Genomic DNA, 20,387 nt, shown 5'->3' on the forward strand with positions numbered 1-20,387 from the left:
TGAAATACATAATGGAATGTCTTTTTTTTTCTGACAGTCTCATTCAAAAAATAATTCTACTCCGTTCTCTGGGATCACACTGAGAGGACAAAAATCATACATTAAAGGATATCATCACCTTAGGAGGATGAAAACTAGGAATATTTATCTGCTTCCCTGGAATTTATACTTTCAAACAATTAGATTTAGACTTTAATTTATCTTGGATGTGTGTAGGAACCACATAAAGGCCTATTAACATGAAAAATAGATTTTCTTTTTTGAATAATAAGCTCCATACTCCATAGTGGGAAAATGTAATTTTTGAAAAAAAATTTTCATGTGGGGGTTGCTAACCTTGTTATTTTTTAAAACCTTCAGTGTTGACAGTTGATTTGTTTTTGTTCTGTTGTTGTGTACTAACTGGCTTGGTCCTGCCCCATGCAAACAGCCCGTGTTACCAGCTGTCGTAGGTGTCTAGATCTTCTTTGAAGTATGGGTTTTCAAGCACACACAAGTGTGATTTTTCCTTTTTCTATACCTTTTCAGTGAACTTCACTTAAACCAGACATGTGGCTATCAGGATGTGCATTGTTACACATACTGCTCATTAAGTAAGCCTGATGAAGTTCCAAACATTTGTTTAACATTTTAGATATGATTGTAAGTCTTTAAATAGGGAGAGATAAGGCATATTCATTCATAAAACTTGACAGTCAAGTAAATTGGTCCTTAGGTTACTTTGAACAGTCTTTGTCACACATTGCAAATTGTAAAATATCTCTTCTCCCACTCCTTTATTTCTACTGCAGCTTATATGAAACCATTGCTACAATGATAATTGTGAATAGGTAAGGCTTTATTAAAATACTTTCATTGTGCTGCATTGATGAATATTCTCAGCCAAAAATTTAAATTAATTAGAATTAATGGAAGTAGTATAGGGCATCTTCTTCAATCAATAGTTTGTATGTTTCAAGATACAAATAATCTGAAAGCAATTTGTTTTTCAGTACAAAGCACAAACGAAATCAGGTAGAAGTTTTGAGTAAGTTGCAGTTGTTAGGAACGAAGCTTCTGTTGGTAAATTTCTCAATGTTTTATTCAGTAAACACTGTCCATCTGAAATGACCGGGTTGTAAATCTTCATGAGAGGTTAACTTTTGACTCACCATAATAAACTGGCTTTTCTTCTTCTTTTTTTCTACTTTTATTTACTCCCCTTCAATGAGTTGTTACCAGCTTCCTCCATGAAGAGAATGTTCGCTCATCTTAGTTTGAGTATTCTGGAATGACACAGCCCAGAGTTGTTGCAGTGAGAGGTCTAACAAATTCTAGCACAGCTGAAACAAGCTCAGAGCAGTAGATAACCCAGCTTTGAAGACTGCAGTGGTTGAAGAAAATTACCCTTACCTTGTTCTTTTTCCTGGTAGCAATGATGTACTCTTACAATGACTTGCCTAGTCACTGCATAATAGCTGGATAGAATTTTCATGCTTTTGCTTTCCCAGCAAATCAGTTAGGAAGGGAGGAAAATAATCTGCAAAAGATATGGATGACTGTGTATTTAAAGAAACATGAAATGCCTAGACACTTGGTTTTTAAATTTTGTTTTGTTGATACTGACCTATAGCACTTCTGTTTATAAACAACATTGTCTCATCTTTACTGCCAGTATATTACAATTCCCTCACTCATAGGAATATTTTAAATATAAGTTTAAACATGGATGTTATGAGTCAGCTCTTAGGTCATGATGGAAATGCAAGCATCTCTGAGAAAATTAGTTCATTTAGATGTGGTTTAGTAACTGGTACCACTTTTATAAAATTTAGACAAGTCATCTCATGTTGCTTGTTCCATGCCCTATCCCATATTTTTTCCTCTCTTTAGTTGGCAAAAAGGCTGTTAGAAAGAGATAATAAAAAAGAAAAAGCTAATTTCTCCTTACAGGGATATTTGTTACAATATAAAGAAATGCTTTTTTGAAGTCTGCTGTCACTTTCCTGACACAGTGTCACGCTAAACTAATAAAAACTATTATTTTTTAAAATGAAGATTTTTGTGAGTTATTGTACCTGCATATGTGTTTCATCTGAGAGATAAATATATACTCTTTGCCCAGAGGTAATGCTTTTTTGTTTTTCCTTGCTGTTCCTGATGTGTAGCATGTCGTGGTTCAGAAATGGAAGGGCAATTCTAAATGCAAAGGCTCGTAGTTTGGTATTGTCCAGTAGTGGCAGGTACTGAGAAATATGAGAAATATTGTAAGATAGAAAATGGATGCCAGATGTACCTGGCAGTTTGTGTTTTTCTCCTCTGCACATACAGTTCTTGAGACAATCCAATCTGTATTAATGATGGTTAATGCTATCTGTATTAATGATAGTTCAGTGGGTATGGTCTGTGGAAACACTGTTACCCTGTGCTGCTATGTTGGGCGTGCTGTGATAATTGAACCAAGTTCTCCTAGACTAGGTTATAATCTCAGATATTTGTCTATTGATTTGTTTGTATCTTTGTGCTCTTCTTACTTCACCAGGCATTAAGAGATTAGGAGTCTCTTGCTAGTAGAACTAGCTGGCTTGGCTAGACTGGGGTAAGAAGCTCATTTCATGTTTGGAATAAGCAGGGAAAGAAAAGGGTTCATCATCATACATGAGAGATCACTAATACCAGGTTGGTATTGGTGTCACTCATTTTTGTCATACTCTTATTCAAGTGATCCTTGTCTTGTAGAATATGTAATCTGTGTTGGGGCATCCAAGACATCTGAGATTAATCAACCATTTTTGTTGCATGATTTTATACTTTATGCATAGTCTGTTTTCATTACAAGTGTGATAGTGTCACCTGCCTTTTTAATGAATGTCTGGCTAATTAGTTTGTGGCAGAGACTGCAATAGCTCAAGAGTGTATCCTTTCTGAGTTATCTGCCCCAGGCTGGAAGATCTGTAGTCAGTTCTGGTTTCTCAAAAATCCAACTCCATTGGTCAGATGTTGAGCTTCTTGCTGCACAGTCATAAATTTGAGACTAGAGATCTTTCATTAGAATTACTTGGTGAGCTTTTGGGCACATGGACTTAATGAGTATTGTTTCCTGCAGTTCCTAAACTATGACCTTAACCTTAAACACAGCAAATGACTTTCAGTCTTGTATCAGTCGTCTGAAAACTTGCTATGCACAGATGAAGAGAATGTGTGAAAAGGACTTTTTTCCTGTTCTTTCTCACTGTTCCTATTACACATACTGTTGTCACTGGTGTCTTGTTTCAGTTTATAGTATTCAGCTCTGCCATTTATAGATGCAGGAATGGTTTTTTTCCTTAATACCTGGATGACCTACAGCTCTGTTGATAAATCTTGAGGGTTCTTTCTTAAATCTGCTGTTCACATACTGACAGCTTAATGTGTTGGTGAACATGAACAAGCAGGGCAAGTCAATTAGTTATCATCCCTTTGCAAGGAAAAAACCTTGAGCGTTGTGAGGAATATCTGTCTTTGGAACCACATTAGCTTTGCATGTCCTTGTTCCCAGCAGTGCTCTCACAGACTTGAATAAATAGAGTAGAATAAGATGTTGACTAGCTCCTGCTACAGTTTCCAGCTTGGTATTCTAGTTGGTGTTTGTCACGTTTGTTTGCGACAAAAAAGGGGATAATGAATAATCAGACTTTTGCCAAAGTGACAGAATGCCTCCTTAAGTACTTTTTTGCTTCCTCTGAATTCAGAATAGGTGAAAATTTATTGGATAGGTCTTCCATAATCATCATGCTGCAAGAATGAAAATGTTATCAAACCTGTTAAAAAAAAAAAAATTGTTCCAACTCAGACTTACACCTTCTGGATTAGTTCTTTACTTACTGGGCAGTGCTGTCAACCTTTTCCCTTTGCAACTGCAGTAAAGCTTATACAAAGTAGGTAATTTAAATAGCAAAAAAGTGGTTTCAAAGTGAAAATAACCCACCTAAAATTGTTCGTATATTAATATATGTGTTTGATATTTGTATTGCTGCATTTCTATACAGTATTCCACTTTGTTGCAGATCAGTGTGTTTCAGTACAGTGTCAGTTTTTCTTTTCATCTTGAAATTTTTAAAGAGCCTCATTTGTGTTTGTTTTCCGCTTAGCAGTTTATAATTTCGTACTAACTAGTATTATTTTTCTCGAGGTTAGCTGCATTAAAGGAACAATGGCAATAAACATGAAACAGTTCTTTAAATTCCTGCCAGGATGATCTATGTGCCGTTAACTTCTAGCTACACTTCCTCACAGCTGATAGCTGAGCTAGGTGGAGGATAGTGGGATCAGTGTACTCTAAGCTCATAAGTCTAGATGTCTTTTACATGTCTTTCTGGAAGGATAAAACAGGGATGAAATCAAGTCCAAATTAATTTCATCAAGGTGTTTCAGAATTCTCCTTGGACCAATCAACCACTTCGGTGTCCTTCTGTAGAGGGGTTTGATTTTATAAGAGGAAGGTCTGCATGCTTGGAACACTTACAAAGCTGTTCTTGGCTAGACTAAGCCATTCATTTGTTGCTCTTCTAAGCCTTTGAGTCCAAGCTGCTGCAGAGTGGTGGAAATGGGTCAGAGAATGCATATACACCAATGGACAACTACTGGGACTGCTGAGTCTCTTTCCTCTAGCAGGCACAAATGATACTGTTCCTGTTTCAGAGAAGTCTAAACAGGGTAGAGTAACTCAGCAACTTCTGCCATGCCTTCTGTTCTTTAGGTGTTTCAGATGTTAAATTCAGTTCCTTAGTGTAGTTAAAATTCCTTATGCTTCTTGTCAAAGGAGAAGAGCCCTGCTGGCAGTCTCTGGGGGTTGGTTTTTCAGATGGCTCTTTAGCTCGTGATGAATGAGGTTCCTTGAATTACTGTCAGTGAGAATTTGGAACCTTTTCTCTGTGGTTTTGTGTTACCATCTTACTGGCTTTAGAATAAGTGTGGGTCATGTCTGGGTTGGCCTTTATGCCTTTTATAGGACTTTTTGAGGTGGCAAAAAGAGCGCAGTTCGCTTTTGTTAATAATTCAAAGTGCACAAAGAACGTGTGCACCTAGAGGTAGGACTGTTGGCTGTGACATGGAATTACTCTGGCCTTAGACCCACAGCGAGGTTGCAGCCCATCAGTTGATTGTGGTGAGTGATGGTGTGAGGTACAAGCCTTACTTGAGCTTACACAGAACAGTTTGGGGTTGAATTTGAACTAGCCTGTATTTGTTGTAGGGGAAGGTCATATATGTGGATAATGTTATAAATCAGTTGAATTGTGACAGACTGAGCACACACAGTATTTAGGGTCAGTGATTCTTATTCTGTTAAGCAGTGTTCCAAATGACTGGATATGAGGACAGAATGTTGAGTAAATTGATTCATGAAAGGAAAAACATTTCTGCTTACAGTGCTTTTGACTAAAAGACTGTATTTAAAAAATGTTGATGAATTAATTACTTATCTTTTTTTTTTCCTAAGTATGTATAGAAAATATGATTCAACTAGAATAAAAGCAGAGGAAGAAGTTTTTTCAAGTAAGAGATGCTTAGAATGGTTCTATGAATATGCAGGTAAGTGTGAAATTTAAATTTCCTACTAGTAAAAATTTAATTTATATTGGAATGTAAAAATTGCATTAACTGAGTTTTCCAAGGGCTGAATATAGAGGCTTTTTTGTAAAAGTCTCAAAGAAACTTTTCTTATATTCTGCGTAGTGTGAAGTTAAAGAGGTCAAGGTGCAATTTTGTCTGTCTCTATTCTATAAAAAGAATACAGAAAGTGTGTAACATGAAATATTTTGGAGCATCTATACTTTACTATTCAAATCTGTAGTTAAAGCTCTACTTCTTCTAAAATGTTGATACCTGTCTGGCTTTAGAGGTTCAGTCATCTGCCATGTTAGTGCTAAATAGTACAGAGTTATGCTATGGGTGAAGTTGTGTGTCTTAAATTTAAAAAAACAAAAGGTGGGGGAGGTGTTCATTTTGTTCCTGCTGAATTTGCTTAGAGTTTCAAGCAAAAAAAGTGAATGAATTCAAGTATCCCATAGTAGTTTTATCATAGAGTTTTCCTTCACAATGTATAGGAAAGGTAGGCTGAATTATTTATTTTTGCCCTTGGTGAGAGACTTTCTCCTGGCATTATTTCTAGGATTGTTAATTATTATCTGCAGTCACAAAAGGTGATCCATTAATAGTGAAGTTGGTTGTTGTATTCATTTTTTTACATGTGTTTTTCTGAAAGGGAGAACTTGAAGTATGGGGAAAAATGATCTCATGACTGTAAAGACCAAAAGGAAATGAAACAGTTGTTTAACAAAGAAAATAACGTCATCTTGCAGTTTTCTGGTGCAGTCTTGGATAACATGGCTCACAGCTTGTTCTGTTTTGTCTGCTTCTTAAGCATAATGAAGAGTGACTTAATCTGATGTAATAAAGCATTTTTTTCTTCTAATAAAATTAAATCAATGAAATTAAATGCTTTGAGATCTCACTTGTCTGTGGCAGTCTGTGACAGGAGATTCAGACAAATTCAAGCCAAATCTAACCTGTTAGATTGTGTCTGCCTTTCTGACCAGCTTGATTTATTTTTTTACTCTAGCAACAGGCATGACTCATTTTTGTCAAGACTTTCATGGAAAGAAAGGATGAAAGGAAGGCTGTATGTGAGAGAACTTTGGGGTTTCCATTGGATGCACACACCAAGATAAAACAGAGAAAAGTGGAGAGTACGATTCTGTTTACAGTATTGAGTAACATTCTAAAAATTGAATTTTCAAGGAATAATCTCTCTTGTGTTCTTGCTTCATGAGTCTTCTCCTTTATGTACGCAGACGGTTGACACTGCATTTGGTTTTCTCTCCTTGGTGTGTTTTTGCATTACAGAACGAGTCTTTAAAAAGACTGTTGTGAACACTCTGAGAACTGAGAGGCTGTCATGAGAAGATGGGAAAAGATATAATTAAACCTTGTTATTTCTAGAATAGTAGGTCACCTAATAATACAACATGGAACTTCCCTTTATAAAGCCTCTTTTCCTTGCACATGTGATCATTATATTGGATGCAAGTAGGCATTTCAGCTTGTTTTTTTTTTTTTCTAATGAGCCCTTTTAACATGAGTAAAAATCCTAACAAAATAGTTCAAATAAAATGTATTTGAAAGCAAAATTAAACAGTACAATTCTTAATGCCTGTATAACATTTCTCAGGAGTATTATAAAAGTTACAAGTATCTTTGGTTTAAGAGCAAGTTTTATTAGTAATGTGTTTTAGTAGCATTTATGTTTTTATTCTTTTAATATTATTTTTTCCTTTTAAGTATGCAAAGAAATAGGTGTAATTTGTCTTCCTGCTGCAGTTACGATTGTTCAGATAATGTGTGGCCATGGTATAGCAATATGAATAAAGAGGAGCATTCATTTTTTGGTTTGGGCTCTTTTTTCTAGATAACATTATATAAAGATATTATGTGAGACAATAAGGAATGAGATTCTGGGAATGACAGTATCCTGTGTAGCTATACATCATGTTTTTATGTGATGTGATCTTACGATAAAATAAGAGATACAAGCCAAGAAATCAGTTTCACTAACCATCGTCCACTTATTTAACTGTGGTAATATTATGTGCGTGCTTTGCTAGTCTTAAATGCATTATTAAAAATCTTACTAATTTACACTTCCAAGATTATCTCAGCAAATGGGTAAAATAATTGTCAGGAATAAAAAGTGTTTTACAACTCCCCTGTTTCCAAAGGTGAGAAAGTGTATCCAAGTCTGATAGTAAGTGTGGAAATATTTATTGCATGTCAGAACAAACAAACTGTAAGTTAAGTTGTGCTGTGTGATTGCATTTCTCTTGTTGCTAAACATCACCCTGTTTTAATTTTTAGAGATCAGTAATATGCGTTTTGTTTGCAGGCACTGATGACATTGTAGGGCCAGAAGGTATGGAGAAATTTTGTGAAGACATTGGAGTTGAACCAGAAAATGTAAGTTCCAAGTCCATTCAAAGTCCATTTAAAAGATGCCTAATCTTTTATACATGACCCAGTCTTATAGCTCTTGTGTTTCCATCAAGAATTAATTCGTGAGAGTTTTTAAAGAAATTCAAGAAATACAAACAAGGGAAGTTTGGAAACACATTTGGGAACAACTTGCCTTTATTTAAACCCCAAACTATCAACCTGTAAAACCTCGATTTGTCTTTGCTGCCACCTTTCACTTTACTCCCCCTCTCCCCCAGAAACAAGATTAAGGGAGGGGTGGGGGAAAGCTGATGGTTATCTTTTCTGAAACAGTGAGTTAACCTTCAAGATTTAGGACAGCAACTGCAAAACAACAAGTCATGTTTTTTTGGATTTTCTAGGAGAGAAAGGGATTTCAAATATTGTGAGCATTAGTGGCACTCCCATTATACCATTTCAAAACACAAATATGGAATAAACATAATCACATATATATATTTCATACACGTGTGTGTATATTTATATAGAAGTAAATAAAATTTTAAAAAGAACAGTTGTGTCTTTTACAGGCTTTTTCTTAGTGCCTAATTTTTGCTCTTCAAATGTATTTGCAAGTGCTATCTTATGTAGAATTCATGAAGCATCATCTAAGTAAAATGAGAATTGTGGCATTGAAAGATTTACTGGACAAATTAAATGTAATTTGCTAATTTCAGTGTTTATTATTATAATAAATGTTGTGATTTATCCAGACATTTGGGTGTATAAGCCGTTATTCTGATTTTGCATTAAAAACTGTACAGAGCTGCTGCACTAACATTAGCTAGTTAAGGGATGAGTTGCAAATTTAAATTACTTGATTATTTTTTTTACTTCTAGTCTGCAGGGTCAGTTGCCCTGCAAGGCTTTTTTTTTGGTATTTGTCAAAAGTGGTTTCTTAACTTCATGAGTAAGATAATAATCTTACGACATCACTTTATCTAAAATCTTTATTGCATCAGTCTTCTGTGTGCTGTATAAAAAGACTTTCTTTTTGGGCAAAACTGCAGTATTTATGTATCAGCTTCTGTTTTGATGTGTGTTAATGTTAGTTCACCTGGCTTTACTTAACATCTGCTTGTGTTGTGGGATCATTATTAGCTTTAGAATACTTGGATTTCAGAGCTTGTGGATTGCAACTGATGTTCATCCAGATAAGAGTTTAACAAATGTCAGATGTAACTTGTCAAATTGGTACTGAAATTTTGTAGTTGTTTTGGGAAACCTTTTCTATATCTTTTGCACCAACTTGTCTTCCTCACTGTATTGGTCACTAAATGACTGTACAAGCTCCCTTGAAGTCCCTGCTGGTAACTTAGGTGGATGTTCAGTAACTTAGGTGGATGTTCACTCTATATATTTTGCATTGTTACCTTCTCTTTGTTTGGATTATGTGCAGATTTGTCACTTTCAGGGTTTTTTTAACTTCTAAAATAATGTAGCAAAAATCCGAACTTCCCATTTATACAAGAAAAGCATTTTTAGCCTAATAAAAAGTGGTTATTTAAAAAATGTACTTTTTGTTAACTCTTTTTCAGTCTCTGTTTTTTTCTTTTTAACACAGGTAGTTATGCTTGTGCTAGCATGGAAGTTGGATGCACAAAACATGGGCTACTTTACGTTACAAGAATGGTTAAAAGGAATGACATCACTACAGTAAGTGCTTTGAAAAGTCTTTTAAGTTTGTTATAGTAAGCACAGGGTTTTAGAAAAAAACACACTTTACTGCAGGTGTTATGAGTCAAAACATTAGAGAGTTCTCTTGTGGAGCAGAAGTCATATGGTTTTGGTCTGATTTATGGTGATATAGTCAGAGACAATTTGAAACTTGATAGTTGCACATTTAAATACAGTTGGATTAAAATGTCTGCAATCTCAAGGAAACAGAAATGTCATGAGGTTCAATGCTTTTTCTTCCCCAAGGACATGTCTTTGTCACTGGATTGGATTTGTCTTTTAGATATTGGTGTGTTTTATAGTGGCTTAAAATACTAAATAATAAAAACTCTTTCTGTAACTCTGCAATGTTCTTTCTAAGAGTTGGTTTCTCCAGTTGAGAGCTTATCGTCGTGGCATAATTAAAATAAATGTAGTTGAATAATCATGTTTCATAGAGAATTAGAGAAAAGAACAAACTGTGTTTTGACTTATCTTCCAGAACAGACTGGAAAAAAATCAACTGTGTATGAAGTTCTAGAGTTTCAACAAGACTATAGAAGAATTTTTTCACTGCTTTGGTTTGCTGGTTGTTTGCCATGCTGGACAAGCTCTTAGTTTAATCTGGTGGAGAGTGCATTTTCTACAAAATGCACTTTTTTATCAGAGTCACTTATTTGTCACTTTTTTATCAGAGTCCCAGTGTAAGACTTTGCTACTTTAAGTTTGTTTCACTCTGTGGGTTTAGTGAGTCATTGTATGCAAAACTCATAAATGTGCCTCTCTACAGAGTGATGTGTTTGAACAGGTTGGTGGGGATATGTTAGAGATTATTTCCTAAGACATCAGACATCCCTATAAGAATTCAGACTCTAAATTCACTTTGTGTTTGTCTCGTAGATGTGATACTACAGAAAAATTGAGAAATTCTCTGGATTACTTGAGATCTTTATTAAATGAGCCTACCAATTTTAAACTTATTTATAGATACGCATTTGACTTTGCACGGGTAAGTACTGTACATCTGAAGTGAAAAACTTTTACAAATAATAGTTGAAAGACTGTACACTTCTAAGTATGTTTCTCTTAAGGTAACACTCAAGATAGCTTCTGACAAATGGAACTGTTATGTTCTAAAATGGTAGATGCAAGATGCCATAACTGAAAAAGAAACCTATATAGGATGTGTGATGTTTAGTGGTTCAGTGACGTGTTTTGTTATGGTTCTGCTTCGAACTATTTTATAACCTCAAGGAAACCATTGAGGCCCAATTCAGCTGCGTATTGGAGCTTTGCCCCTTACTCCCCCTGGCTTCATAATTGCAGTGGTTTTCCTTCTTAGTTGTTGAATTTGGTGAAACAGGAAGACACTTCAGGCATTTCAGTAGGTGGTAAAAATGGCTAAGATGATAAAAGCTGGGTATGATATAATGTAAAAACAGATGACTTTTGGAATGTCTTTAACGATGTTTTCAGTGTGTATTAAATAATACCCTGATAGCAGTCTTCCTATTGTAAAATATGTATTAATAAAATTGTACCTGTAATGGAACCCATAATAGACATAAGACTATTCCTAATTAAAGAAAGCAGTAAGAGAACTTTCATTTTCTGAATTAACATTTTGAAACAGAATTTGTACATCCATCTTGCTACCATGATGGAATAGAAAAAAGATTTAACCTAAAAAGGCAAAACTGAAGCTCAAACTTCAGTGCAATAGAACTAAATGTATCAAGAAAATATGCAGCAAAAAAAGGAGCATAAGAAAATTAAGAAGAAATCGAACTGATATCAGTTCTGATGAAGTCTATCCTAAGCAACTTGGATTTTTGATTTAGCAGTGCTTTCTGCATGTCAGCATGCAGAGATTTACAGTAGTTCACTTTTAAACAAGGAAACTTAGAGCTGAATGTGAGAAAGTGCGTGATATTTGTATGAGAGGAAAAAAAAAGGTGTACCAACCTCTTAATTCCTCCTTTGCTGTATGAAGATTGATTCTACCACTTTTGCTCAATGTAAAATACAAAGGCATTGCCAAAGAGATACAAGGTACTGATGAAATGCTTGGAATAGAGAGCAAACCTGCGCCAGCTGATGACCTGTCAAAAGTAAGTGCAGAGACTTAAAAGGAGGATAGTGGGTGGGTTTTTTTCAAGAAGTACCAAACTGATGTGACAAACAGTGGTCTTGAAAAAGAACTTAAACTCTGAGACACAGATTCTGTGATTTCATTTGTGACAAAAAACCCTGCAAGTTATAGAACTTCAAGTCAAAGGCATATCAACAGGGGAATTACCAGAACAATATTAGGTTAATGAAGTCATTGGACTTTTAATACTATGGAATTGGGGGAAATCTATGGGAGAATGACATCCAGTGAGGTTAGAAAAGAATGCTGACAAAGGATTCTAGATGCAGCAAATAAATATGTACACAGGTTTTATCAGGATAATTGAAGTGATTGATAGGAAAAAGCTGAGGGCTTTAGGTTCAGTTTCTGTCCTAAGGATAATCCTTTCAGGGAAGAGCTCCATGGCAAAAAACAGTCATCTAAGCTTCAAGAGAAAGTCTCCTGAAAGAGTTTGTTGTGATATTTAAAGTTATTTGGTGAATTATAAAAAGTATCATCAAAGTTTCGTGTGGCATGCACAATTTAAGTCAACATAGATTTGAGAAATAATTTAAAACACCATTTGTTGATATTAAGCACAAATACATTCCTTGCTCCATGTTTACCCTTGTCATTGCTAAGTTTGAGAACACAGATGTGTGTATTGCTTGGCTTAAATGGGTCTTTTGTCTACAATATTGGGGAAAAAAGTCTCAGAAAGGCTGTCATCAGTGTAAAACAAATACTCAGATTTAACAGAGTTTAACATATTCTTTCAACTATATCCAATAAAGAGAATATAAGTGTCTGGACTGTACGTTAAGAATGAAATTGGAGCATCTGTCATGGCAGATGTGCTATTAGGCAGTTGGAGGTGAGTATAAAGAACTTATCTGAACAATTTGTTCGGAATAGTAGTTAGAGTGGAAGAATGTAGAAATGTAAAAATGTAGGACATGTAAAAACAGCGTGGCCAAAGTAAAGGCAATAGAGCCTGATTTCATTAATACTTGAGTGCGTGGGAAGAATTCAGAGTGTAAATATTATGGAAAATAAAATGTATTCTCACAGCAGTATGATTTCTGCTTAAAGATATTTGTGACAGACCTGTAAATGGGCTTTGGAAAGAGAATTAGTTTTGAGAACTATTTGATGTTGGAAATAAGTGAATTATGTCATAATAGAAAAATGCCTTTGCGGGTTTGTTTTTCAGCTTTGTTACTAGTTGAAAAGCTTTGTTCATCCTGGAATTTAATATTTTTCTTTAAGTCCCTCTTGGATTTACTGCCCAGAATGTAAAACAGCTTCTCAGGTTTTCAGAGTTGTTGGCCTCCCCACTTTTCTTTCAAAACAAATATGCATTAAATTCTGTCTGCACAGTTTAAGAATCGAGGAGCGTTTTGTATGAAATGAGACCTTGCTGCTAAAGCATTCATTTGTTGTCTGAGAACTGGGATCTTGCTCTACCGCATCCTTCTTACATGATAGAAGACAAGTCAGTTTTGATTTGAGCTTGTTTTTTTTTACTAAAGATGTGTATTCTGGAATACATACAACTGCATTTGTACAGGTGAGGCATAGGGCTCAATTTCCTTTCTCTTGGGTAGCTGTCTCTCTTTTAACATTCTGTCGTCCGACACTCTCTATATCCTCAGTGTCCCTATATGGGATGTGTCCTGGTGGACTACAAGCTGTCCATGAGCCAGCAGGGTGCTCTTGTGGCCAAGAAGGCCAATGGGATCCTGGATGTATTAGGAAGAACTTTGTCAGCAGATCAAGGGAGGTGATCCTGACCCTCTACTCAGCCCTAGTGAGGCCATGCCTGGAGTGCTCTGTCCAGTTCAGAACTTCTCAGGACAGGGGAAACATGGAGCTCCTGGGATGGGTCCAGCAGAGAGTCACAAATGTAGTTAAGGGACCGGAGCATCTCTCGAACAAAGACAGACTGAGGGAGCTGGGCCTGTTCAGGCTTGAGAAGAGATGACTGAGAGGGGAACTCATCAATGTCAAGCAATATCTGAAGGGAGGGTGTCAAGAGGAAGGAACCAGGGTGTTCTCAGTGGAGCCAAGCAGTAGCACAAGAGGCAACAGGCAGAAACTGATGCACAGGAATTTCCACCTGAATGTGAGGAAGAACTTCTTTACTGTGTGGGTAACGGAGCACTGGAACAGATTGCTCAGAGAGGTTGGGGAATCTCCTTCACTGGTGATATTCAAGAACCCTCTGGATGCAATGCAATGTGCTCTAGGATGGCCCTGCTTGAGCAGGGAGGTTGGACTAGATGGCCCACCGTGATCCTTTCCAATTACCTATCATGTGATATCCCTGTTTTTCTGGTAATTTAGACTTTGCAGTCTGCAATCATGACTGTAAATATAGAGAAATCAAGGTCTTCAGTAGCACTAATATGGAACTTTATTTTTTTGGAATTCCATTAACTTCTGATTTGTAGATCAATGCTATAATTGAGGAATAAAAGGGTGGGGGTTACATCCTGTCTCTCACCGAATTTTTTTTAATTTCAAAAAAAAGTAAGGATGGATAAACTACTTAAAATAACAAAATCGAATCTTATATGTACACGTTACTTTTGAGATGTGCAGAAGTTGTGTTACCAAATATATTAACTTTGCCACTGATTGGATGTAACAAACCTGTTGGGTACAGATGCTATTAATTTTTCGTAGCAGAATCAAATTGCCTAAGCCTTAATGTACTACTGCTGTGTTGAACTGAAACTGAGACACTTCTGAGAGGAGTCTCAATGTGTATTATGTTCTTCTCATTTGATAATTAATTTCATGCAATCAGTTAGAATAACAGAATAAAGATCCTCCTTGGCTCACTCTTGATACTTAAGCAACTAGCAGGTAGCACTGACTATCTGTTGACAGTCCATGTAGCTGTAATAATGCCGTGGAAAATACATACAGCAGTGCTATTTTGAGATGTGTGGCTGTGCAGAGGCCTAAGCACAGATATGAGTGTGGATCTAATGACCATTGCTTTCTGATGAGGTCTGAAGTCAGAAACGGGAGCTTATGCCTTGTCTGCATGTGTGGTGATGTTTTTTGGGAAGATCTGTGGAAAGCAATGTCTCTGTATAGCAAGCTGTTAGGCTATAAGGAAGGATGTTTTACTGGGAAGTTCTGTTTTATTAAAAACCACTGTTAGATACTGCTATATATTATTTATTTGTTAATTTATTTTGTGTATGGGTGAGGTGTGGGGGAAGTGAAGAATCCTGGATTCATGCTCTTTTTTCTTTTTTGACCTTTTCATGCAGGAAAAGGACCAGCGCAGCCTAGATATCAATACTGCCAAGTGTATGTTGGGCCTTCTTTTAGGAAAAACATGGTCCCTCTTTCCAGTATTTCATCAGTTTCTAGAGGTATGGAGTAAACAGAATTAGGTTTTTTTTGATCTGTCTTTAACTAGAGGTAGAATAAGAACAGCTAAGAATTCTGTGTCATGATTTGAAGTATAGTAACCACCAAAGCAGCACTTATGACTGGTTCTTTCTTCCTTTTTCCCAAATCCTTATGCTGTTAAGGTTTATTTAATGCAAGGCAAAGTATAGAAGATCTTTAATTTGCTTTTGTACTTGCATTTTATTGCTGTATTTTTGCCTACTAAAAGATGTCTTAATCAGAAACATGAATTATTCAGCACTAGTTTGACTACTTGGTGGTTTCTTTACTGTTTAGTTTTAGATGGCATACAGATTAAAACAATAATGCATTACAAGGTTTAAATTTTCTGTAATAAGATCTGAGTTTGAGACAGTTGAAAATGTTTTAGTGACTTCTGTTTCTTGTCTCAAGCAGCAATCAAAATACAAAGTTATCAATAAGGACCAATGGTGTAACGTTCTTGAATTCAGCAGAACAATTAACCTTGACCTCAGTAACTATGATGAAGATGGAGCCTGTAAGTACAACCATATGTTGGTGCTCCAAAATAATTTATTTCTTTGAGCTTAATAATCATTCTGTGTCCTTTTACAAAATTTTGTAAAATACGGTTATTTGATCTCTCTACAGGGCCAGTGTTGTTGGATGAGTTTGTGGAATGGTATAAAGGAAAACAGATGACATAGGAGTTTAACTATGCACAGCTACTCAAGAATCACTGTTACCACAGTTATGTCAACCATTAGCCATAAACTGCTATTTGTATCAAAGTGCATGCTGCTTTTCTTGCACTGCATCCCTTTGGCAGGGAACTTTTGATGTTTGCTATTTAACAAGCTAGCTATGCTTGCTCTTTAGCATTGTTCTCTTTGAAGGCTGCTTTGCATTTTGTATTTACACTACGAATTGGTGAACTTGCCAGCGTCTTCACTGTGATGATGTGTATATTGCTGTCTAAATTTTGTATATGTGTATAAAAAAAAAAGCTTCACCTAGGGATTATTTCTGCAGAAATGTATTGTAAAATAATTTTGTGGCATATTTCTAGTCAACTCTTACATGTCTGTTGAAACTTTAGTTATTTTGTTTTTCTTTTGGTCTCAGTTGTAGCATTTCAGACTGCTTGGACATAGTTATGTGAAGAACTATTGTCGATTTCAATGTTACTGTTTGAGATGCCAGTTTCTGAGAGAAGACATGCTGTGACTTTCTTCACCGGAATTAGCCAAACCTGACCTAATGCTTTATAGGAATGAAACATTGGTGTCTTAAAATATAAATATGCATATAAATATTAAAACACTGTAATAGTTGTACATGCCACAGATGATTTCCATTTGAAGAAGAAAGTACTGACTTTTTAATGTTAAAACTGCAGTAATCGTTACAGGTACAAATGAACGAATTAAAGTACCTTTTAAAAATGGGTTTTAGACTTTTGTAAATTGCCTTTGGCATACTCCTTTTAATTTTTGGTGTACCAAGAGTGTTTGGTCTAGGTTATGATCTAGTGAAATTGAAAGTTCTGGCTAAAATTCGTGGTTTGGATAATGAAGTATGCTTACCCCTAGCACATAGATAATAAAGATTTGGGGGATTTTTTTGTTTGTAACATTAGTCTTTCCAAGAGGCTTGAACTTCATGTTTCTAAGTAATTAAAAACATGATATCGGAAAAAATATGATCTTGAGTAGTCAAAACATTACTTTTTCTTTCATGCTGGGGATTAGTTTCCTGGCAGAATGTCCATTGCAGGCAATGGGCATATTAAACACCAGCATTAAATGACAGTACTTTTTAGTAGGGACCACTGCCTATATCAGTCATTTCTTTATCTGCATAGGATGGTTCTAGTGATTATTTTGGGGAAAAATGGGTGAATGGAATGATGTTTAAGTTCTGTAATTTTGTCATATTGTCTTTGCCTTACCCTTCTTTATTAAGTAATGAGTGTTGATTTTTATAAATAGGTCCTTGAAGTATCCGGTGCTATTAAACTTTGATCTCTGAGGATTTATTAAAATGTTCCATATCGATTCACGGAGCATTTAACAACAAAGGGCCAGTGGATGTTTTGGAACAAAGAATAACATTACTTTTCTGTAGAAATATTTTCCGAGGTATTGACAGTTTTGTTAATTCCTCAGAATGCAATCCAAGGGAAGAGGAAGAAAGCATTTTAGGTTGAATGTGACATTTTCATCTGTGTTGAAGGTTTTATTCTTGCCATCAAATCAGGAACAACTGTCATGAACTTGACTCCTTTCAGGATTAAGCCCAGTTTAGCAAAAGCACATTAGTTTGCTGCCCTGGACCAGGAGGTTGTAATTGTGGTGCTACAGGTGGTCAGTTGTGTTCAGATCTGTCTGTTGTTGTGGTTGGTTTTTCAAACTCAGCTGCCAAAGACAAAAATGGTTTGTGTCTGTTTGTGTATATATTTGTATATACGTAGGTATACAATATGTATGCATATACAAAACTTGGAATTTAATGATGCGAAGAAGAAAATACTGCCTTCCCCATGAAACAGTTATGTTCATATTTCCGTGACACTTAATAGCACAGTTTGAAGTTAGTAGTGGTAAAACATACACGGTCAGTGCTTTCTCATGTACTAATATGCATAACCTTAATTCCATGTTTGATGCCAGTTTGCACAAGAAATTAATTGAGTGGAGTGTGGTATTTAATGTTTACAATAAGCCTCTTACAAAAACACACATTTTACTAAGACTTCTGTTGTAAATGTGTTTATTACCGTAGTATAACCGTAAGGAAGTATCAGTGGAGATGCTGGTTTAGTTCTTAAAGAATGAACTTCGAAGCAATATAACTTTTAACATTAGGCTAAATTGTGATTGCCAAGATTTTAAGTGAAATAGTGTAATTGCTCTTAAACACTAAGCAAGTTACTGACTCTGGAAAACCAATCAGCACAAATTGGCATGAGTCCTGCAACAAATACAAGTTTGCATAAAAGATTTTGTATGTCACAATTAGTTGAGCTTCCAGTAATGGAAGCAAGAGCCAAAGACACTTCTAATCTATTGCTGTTACAGGTATAGCTTTCATATAATGGGGTCAACAGAAATCTGTACAGCTCAACCAGGTCCTTTTTTTCCGAGATTTGCTAATGTTTATCAGAATACAAAATTTAATTGAAAGCAAAGAAAACAGAGGAAAAGAAACCTCAGAAAGTACTTGTGCTGTGTAAGTAAACAAACTTGTTTTCTTAATTTGGGTAAAAGTAATTGGGAGTGATGGAAAGGAAGGATGTGTTTGGAAGTGAATCAGATAGATGCTGCAAATTTTTTTCTTTCACTTGCAAACAGGGTGAATCTGTAGCCTTCAGCAGGTTTTATAAACACGCATCTTCATAAAGTAAAGCACAGATTCAATTACAGATAGTAGGCAGCTTTACTGACAGTTATAGTGAACAAATGGACTAAAATGGCCCTACATGGCTCGATGAGATTATCCATCTTCTCTGGATTATCCATTCTGCTCATTTTGCTATATTTGCTGGTAAGCAGAGGATCTGAACTGCACTGCCTGCTCCTGTATTTTGGAGAAATTCGCTCTCATTTTTAAATAATTGTGGAGAGTTAGCTAACCTACTCAGTTAAACTTGCATTTAGTACAAGTTTGGCATTTTCTTTTTTGTTAATTATGCCATGAAATAGTTGATGTAGATAATTTTTTGTTTGGTTGTGGTTTGGTGTTTTTCTTTTTTTGTCCCTTTTGAAAAGTAATGTACAGAATATGCTGATTTCTTGGATAAGACAGCGAGAGGTCATTCCTGAGGAAGTGTCATGGGTCTTATGCTAATCCTTCTGCTGTACTATTACTGTACTTTTAGCAGAAACTTGATCAATATACAATTCATATTTGGGCATTTGGGAGATGTAAATTGGAAATACAGTTAGTGAAAGGAAAACAGCATCTAGAGACTGTAGCAGTTGACATTCTTTGATAGATGACAAACTTTTGGAGGCGTTTAGGACTCAAGGATCTTAAGGATCTTTTTCAACCTAAATGATTCTATTAATATTAGTAACCAGTACATTCCACAAATCAAAATTCCTTCTACAGTGAAGTGATATTAAGTATTTAAAATATTAATATAATTCTGTGTTACTGGTTTTTTTTACTTTTTTTCTTTTTCCAAGTAAAGCAAGCTGAAGAGTGTGGAGTATATTGAAATCCTTTATGTACTTGAGTTTTGAGTTAAAGCCTGTTTACAGTTGTCTTTAAGCTACAATTAATACTTGGGTTATCTTTGTGTAACCTTTTCTAATATTGTAGAGGCTTCTCCCATTTTACCACAAAGACATGCATTTTATTTCATCACAAATATGCTCACACAATCAAAATCAGTTATAGCTTATTGCTAATTGGTTAATGTTCCCAAGTTACTTTTTTTTGAAGGGCAAGAAATGGACTTCAGTTGTGTAAAGCTTTTCCCAGATTTCTGTTGACCCTTGATCACAAGTCTAACAAATTTTTTAATACTCTTGGAATTCATATAGACAGCTTTAAAGGTTAGCTTGTGCCCTGGTTTTAATTATAACTGCTAAAATACCTCTTTCTAGGCCTTACATTTTGTCCTTTCATATTGCTGTAAAAGTGTATAGAATCTATCCACAAACTAAATAGTTTGTTTTCTGTAATTGAAACCAAACCTCAGCTTGATATTTTTGTTTGTTTTTATTTTTTAAATCCATCTCCCTCTGTGTGTGCGTGCGTGCGTGTGCATGTGTTGTCACAAAATAGCACCTACCGATACTGCTGTTGCAGGAACAGCAGTTAACCTGTAACTGTGAATGCTTTACGTCTTAGTTATTTGGGTACTACATAAATGAGATGAGCTAAACTCCTGTGACTCATGATCTGATGAAAATACTATTATGCCACTTAACATGAGTTCATCCAATTGATTTTTAGGTCCTTTGCTGGTGTTGATGTAAAATGGCATCCCACAAATAAAAAGTCTTTCTGTTGGTTTCAGCAACTGACTTCAGATTTTTCTGTGGTTCGCACTTCAGAAATTCCCATATCTGAACATGCATCATGTCGGCGAGCAACCTTTGTCATTTAGTAGCAGAGAACTTGTGTGTAAGATCTTGTCACCCTTATTTCTAATAACAGGACAAATTAGTTTTTATAACTGTTGGGAAAAGTTATGTGTTTCAAGAAGGTAGTGTTTCAAGAGTGTGTG

The 20,387-nt window shown here is 35.6% G+C and overlaps 1 protein-coding gene across 3 annotated transcripts in view; it reads left to right on the forward strand.

The window, feature by feature from the left end:
* DCUN1D4 (defective in cullin neddylation 1 domain containing 4) overlaps window positions 1–20,176 on the forward strand; it is a 40,321-nt gene extending 20,145 nt beyond the window's left edge. For all 3 annotated transcript variants that reach the window (XM_050337849.1, XM_050337847.1, XM_050337850.1), the window contains 7 exons: window positions 5,459–5,550; window positions 7,901–7,971; window positions 9,551–9,642; window positions 10,543–10,651; window positions 15,043–15,147; window positions 15,584–15,686; window positions 15,800–20,176. In XM_050337849.1, the coding sequence (XP_050193806.1) occupies window positions 5,459–5,550; window positions 7,901–7,971; window positions 9,551–9,642; window positions 10,543–10,651; window positions 15,043–15,147; window positions 15,584–15,686; window positions 15,800–15,855 (628 nt within the window). In that variant the 3' untranslated portion in view covers window positions 15,856–20,176. The remainder of the gene's footprint in view (window positions 1–5,458; window positions 5,551–7,900; window positions 7,972–9,550; window positions 9,643–10,542; window positions 10,652–15,042; window positions 15,148–15,583; window positions 15,687–15,799) is intronic.
* The last annotated feature ends 211 nt before the right edge of the window (window positions 20,177–20,387 follow it).

The sequence above is a fragment of the Myiozetetes cayanensis genome, unplaced genomic scaffold (assembly GCF_022539395.1).
Source record: "Myiozetetes cayanensis isolate MyiCay16 unplaced genomic scaffold, myiCay2020 scf7, whole genome shotgun sequence".
In the NCBI taxonomy this organism is placed as follows: Eukaryota; Metazoa; Chordata; class Aves; order Passeriformes; family Tyrannidae; genus Myiozetetes; species Myiozetetes cayanensis.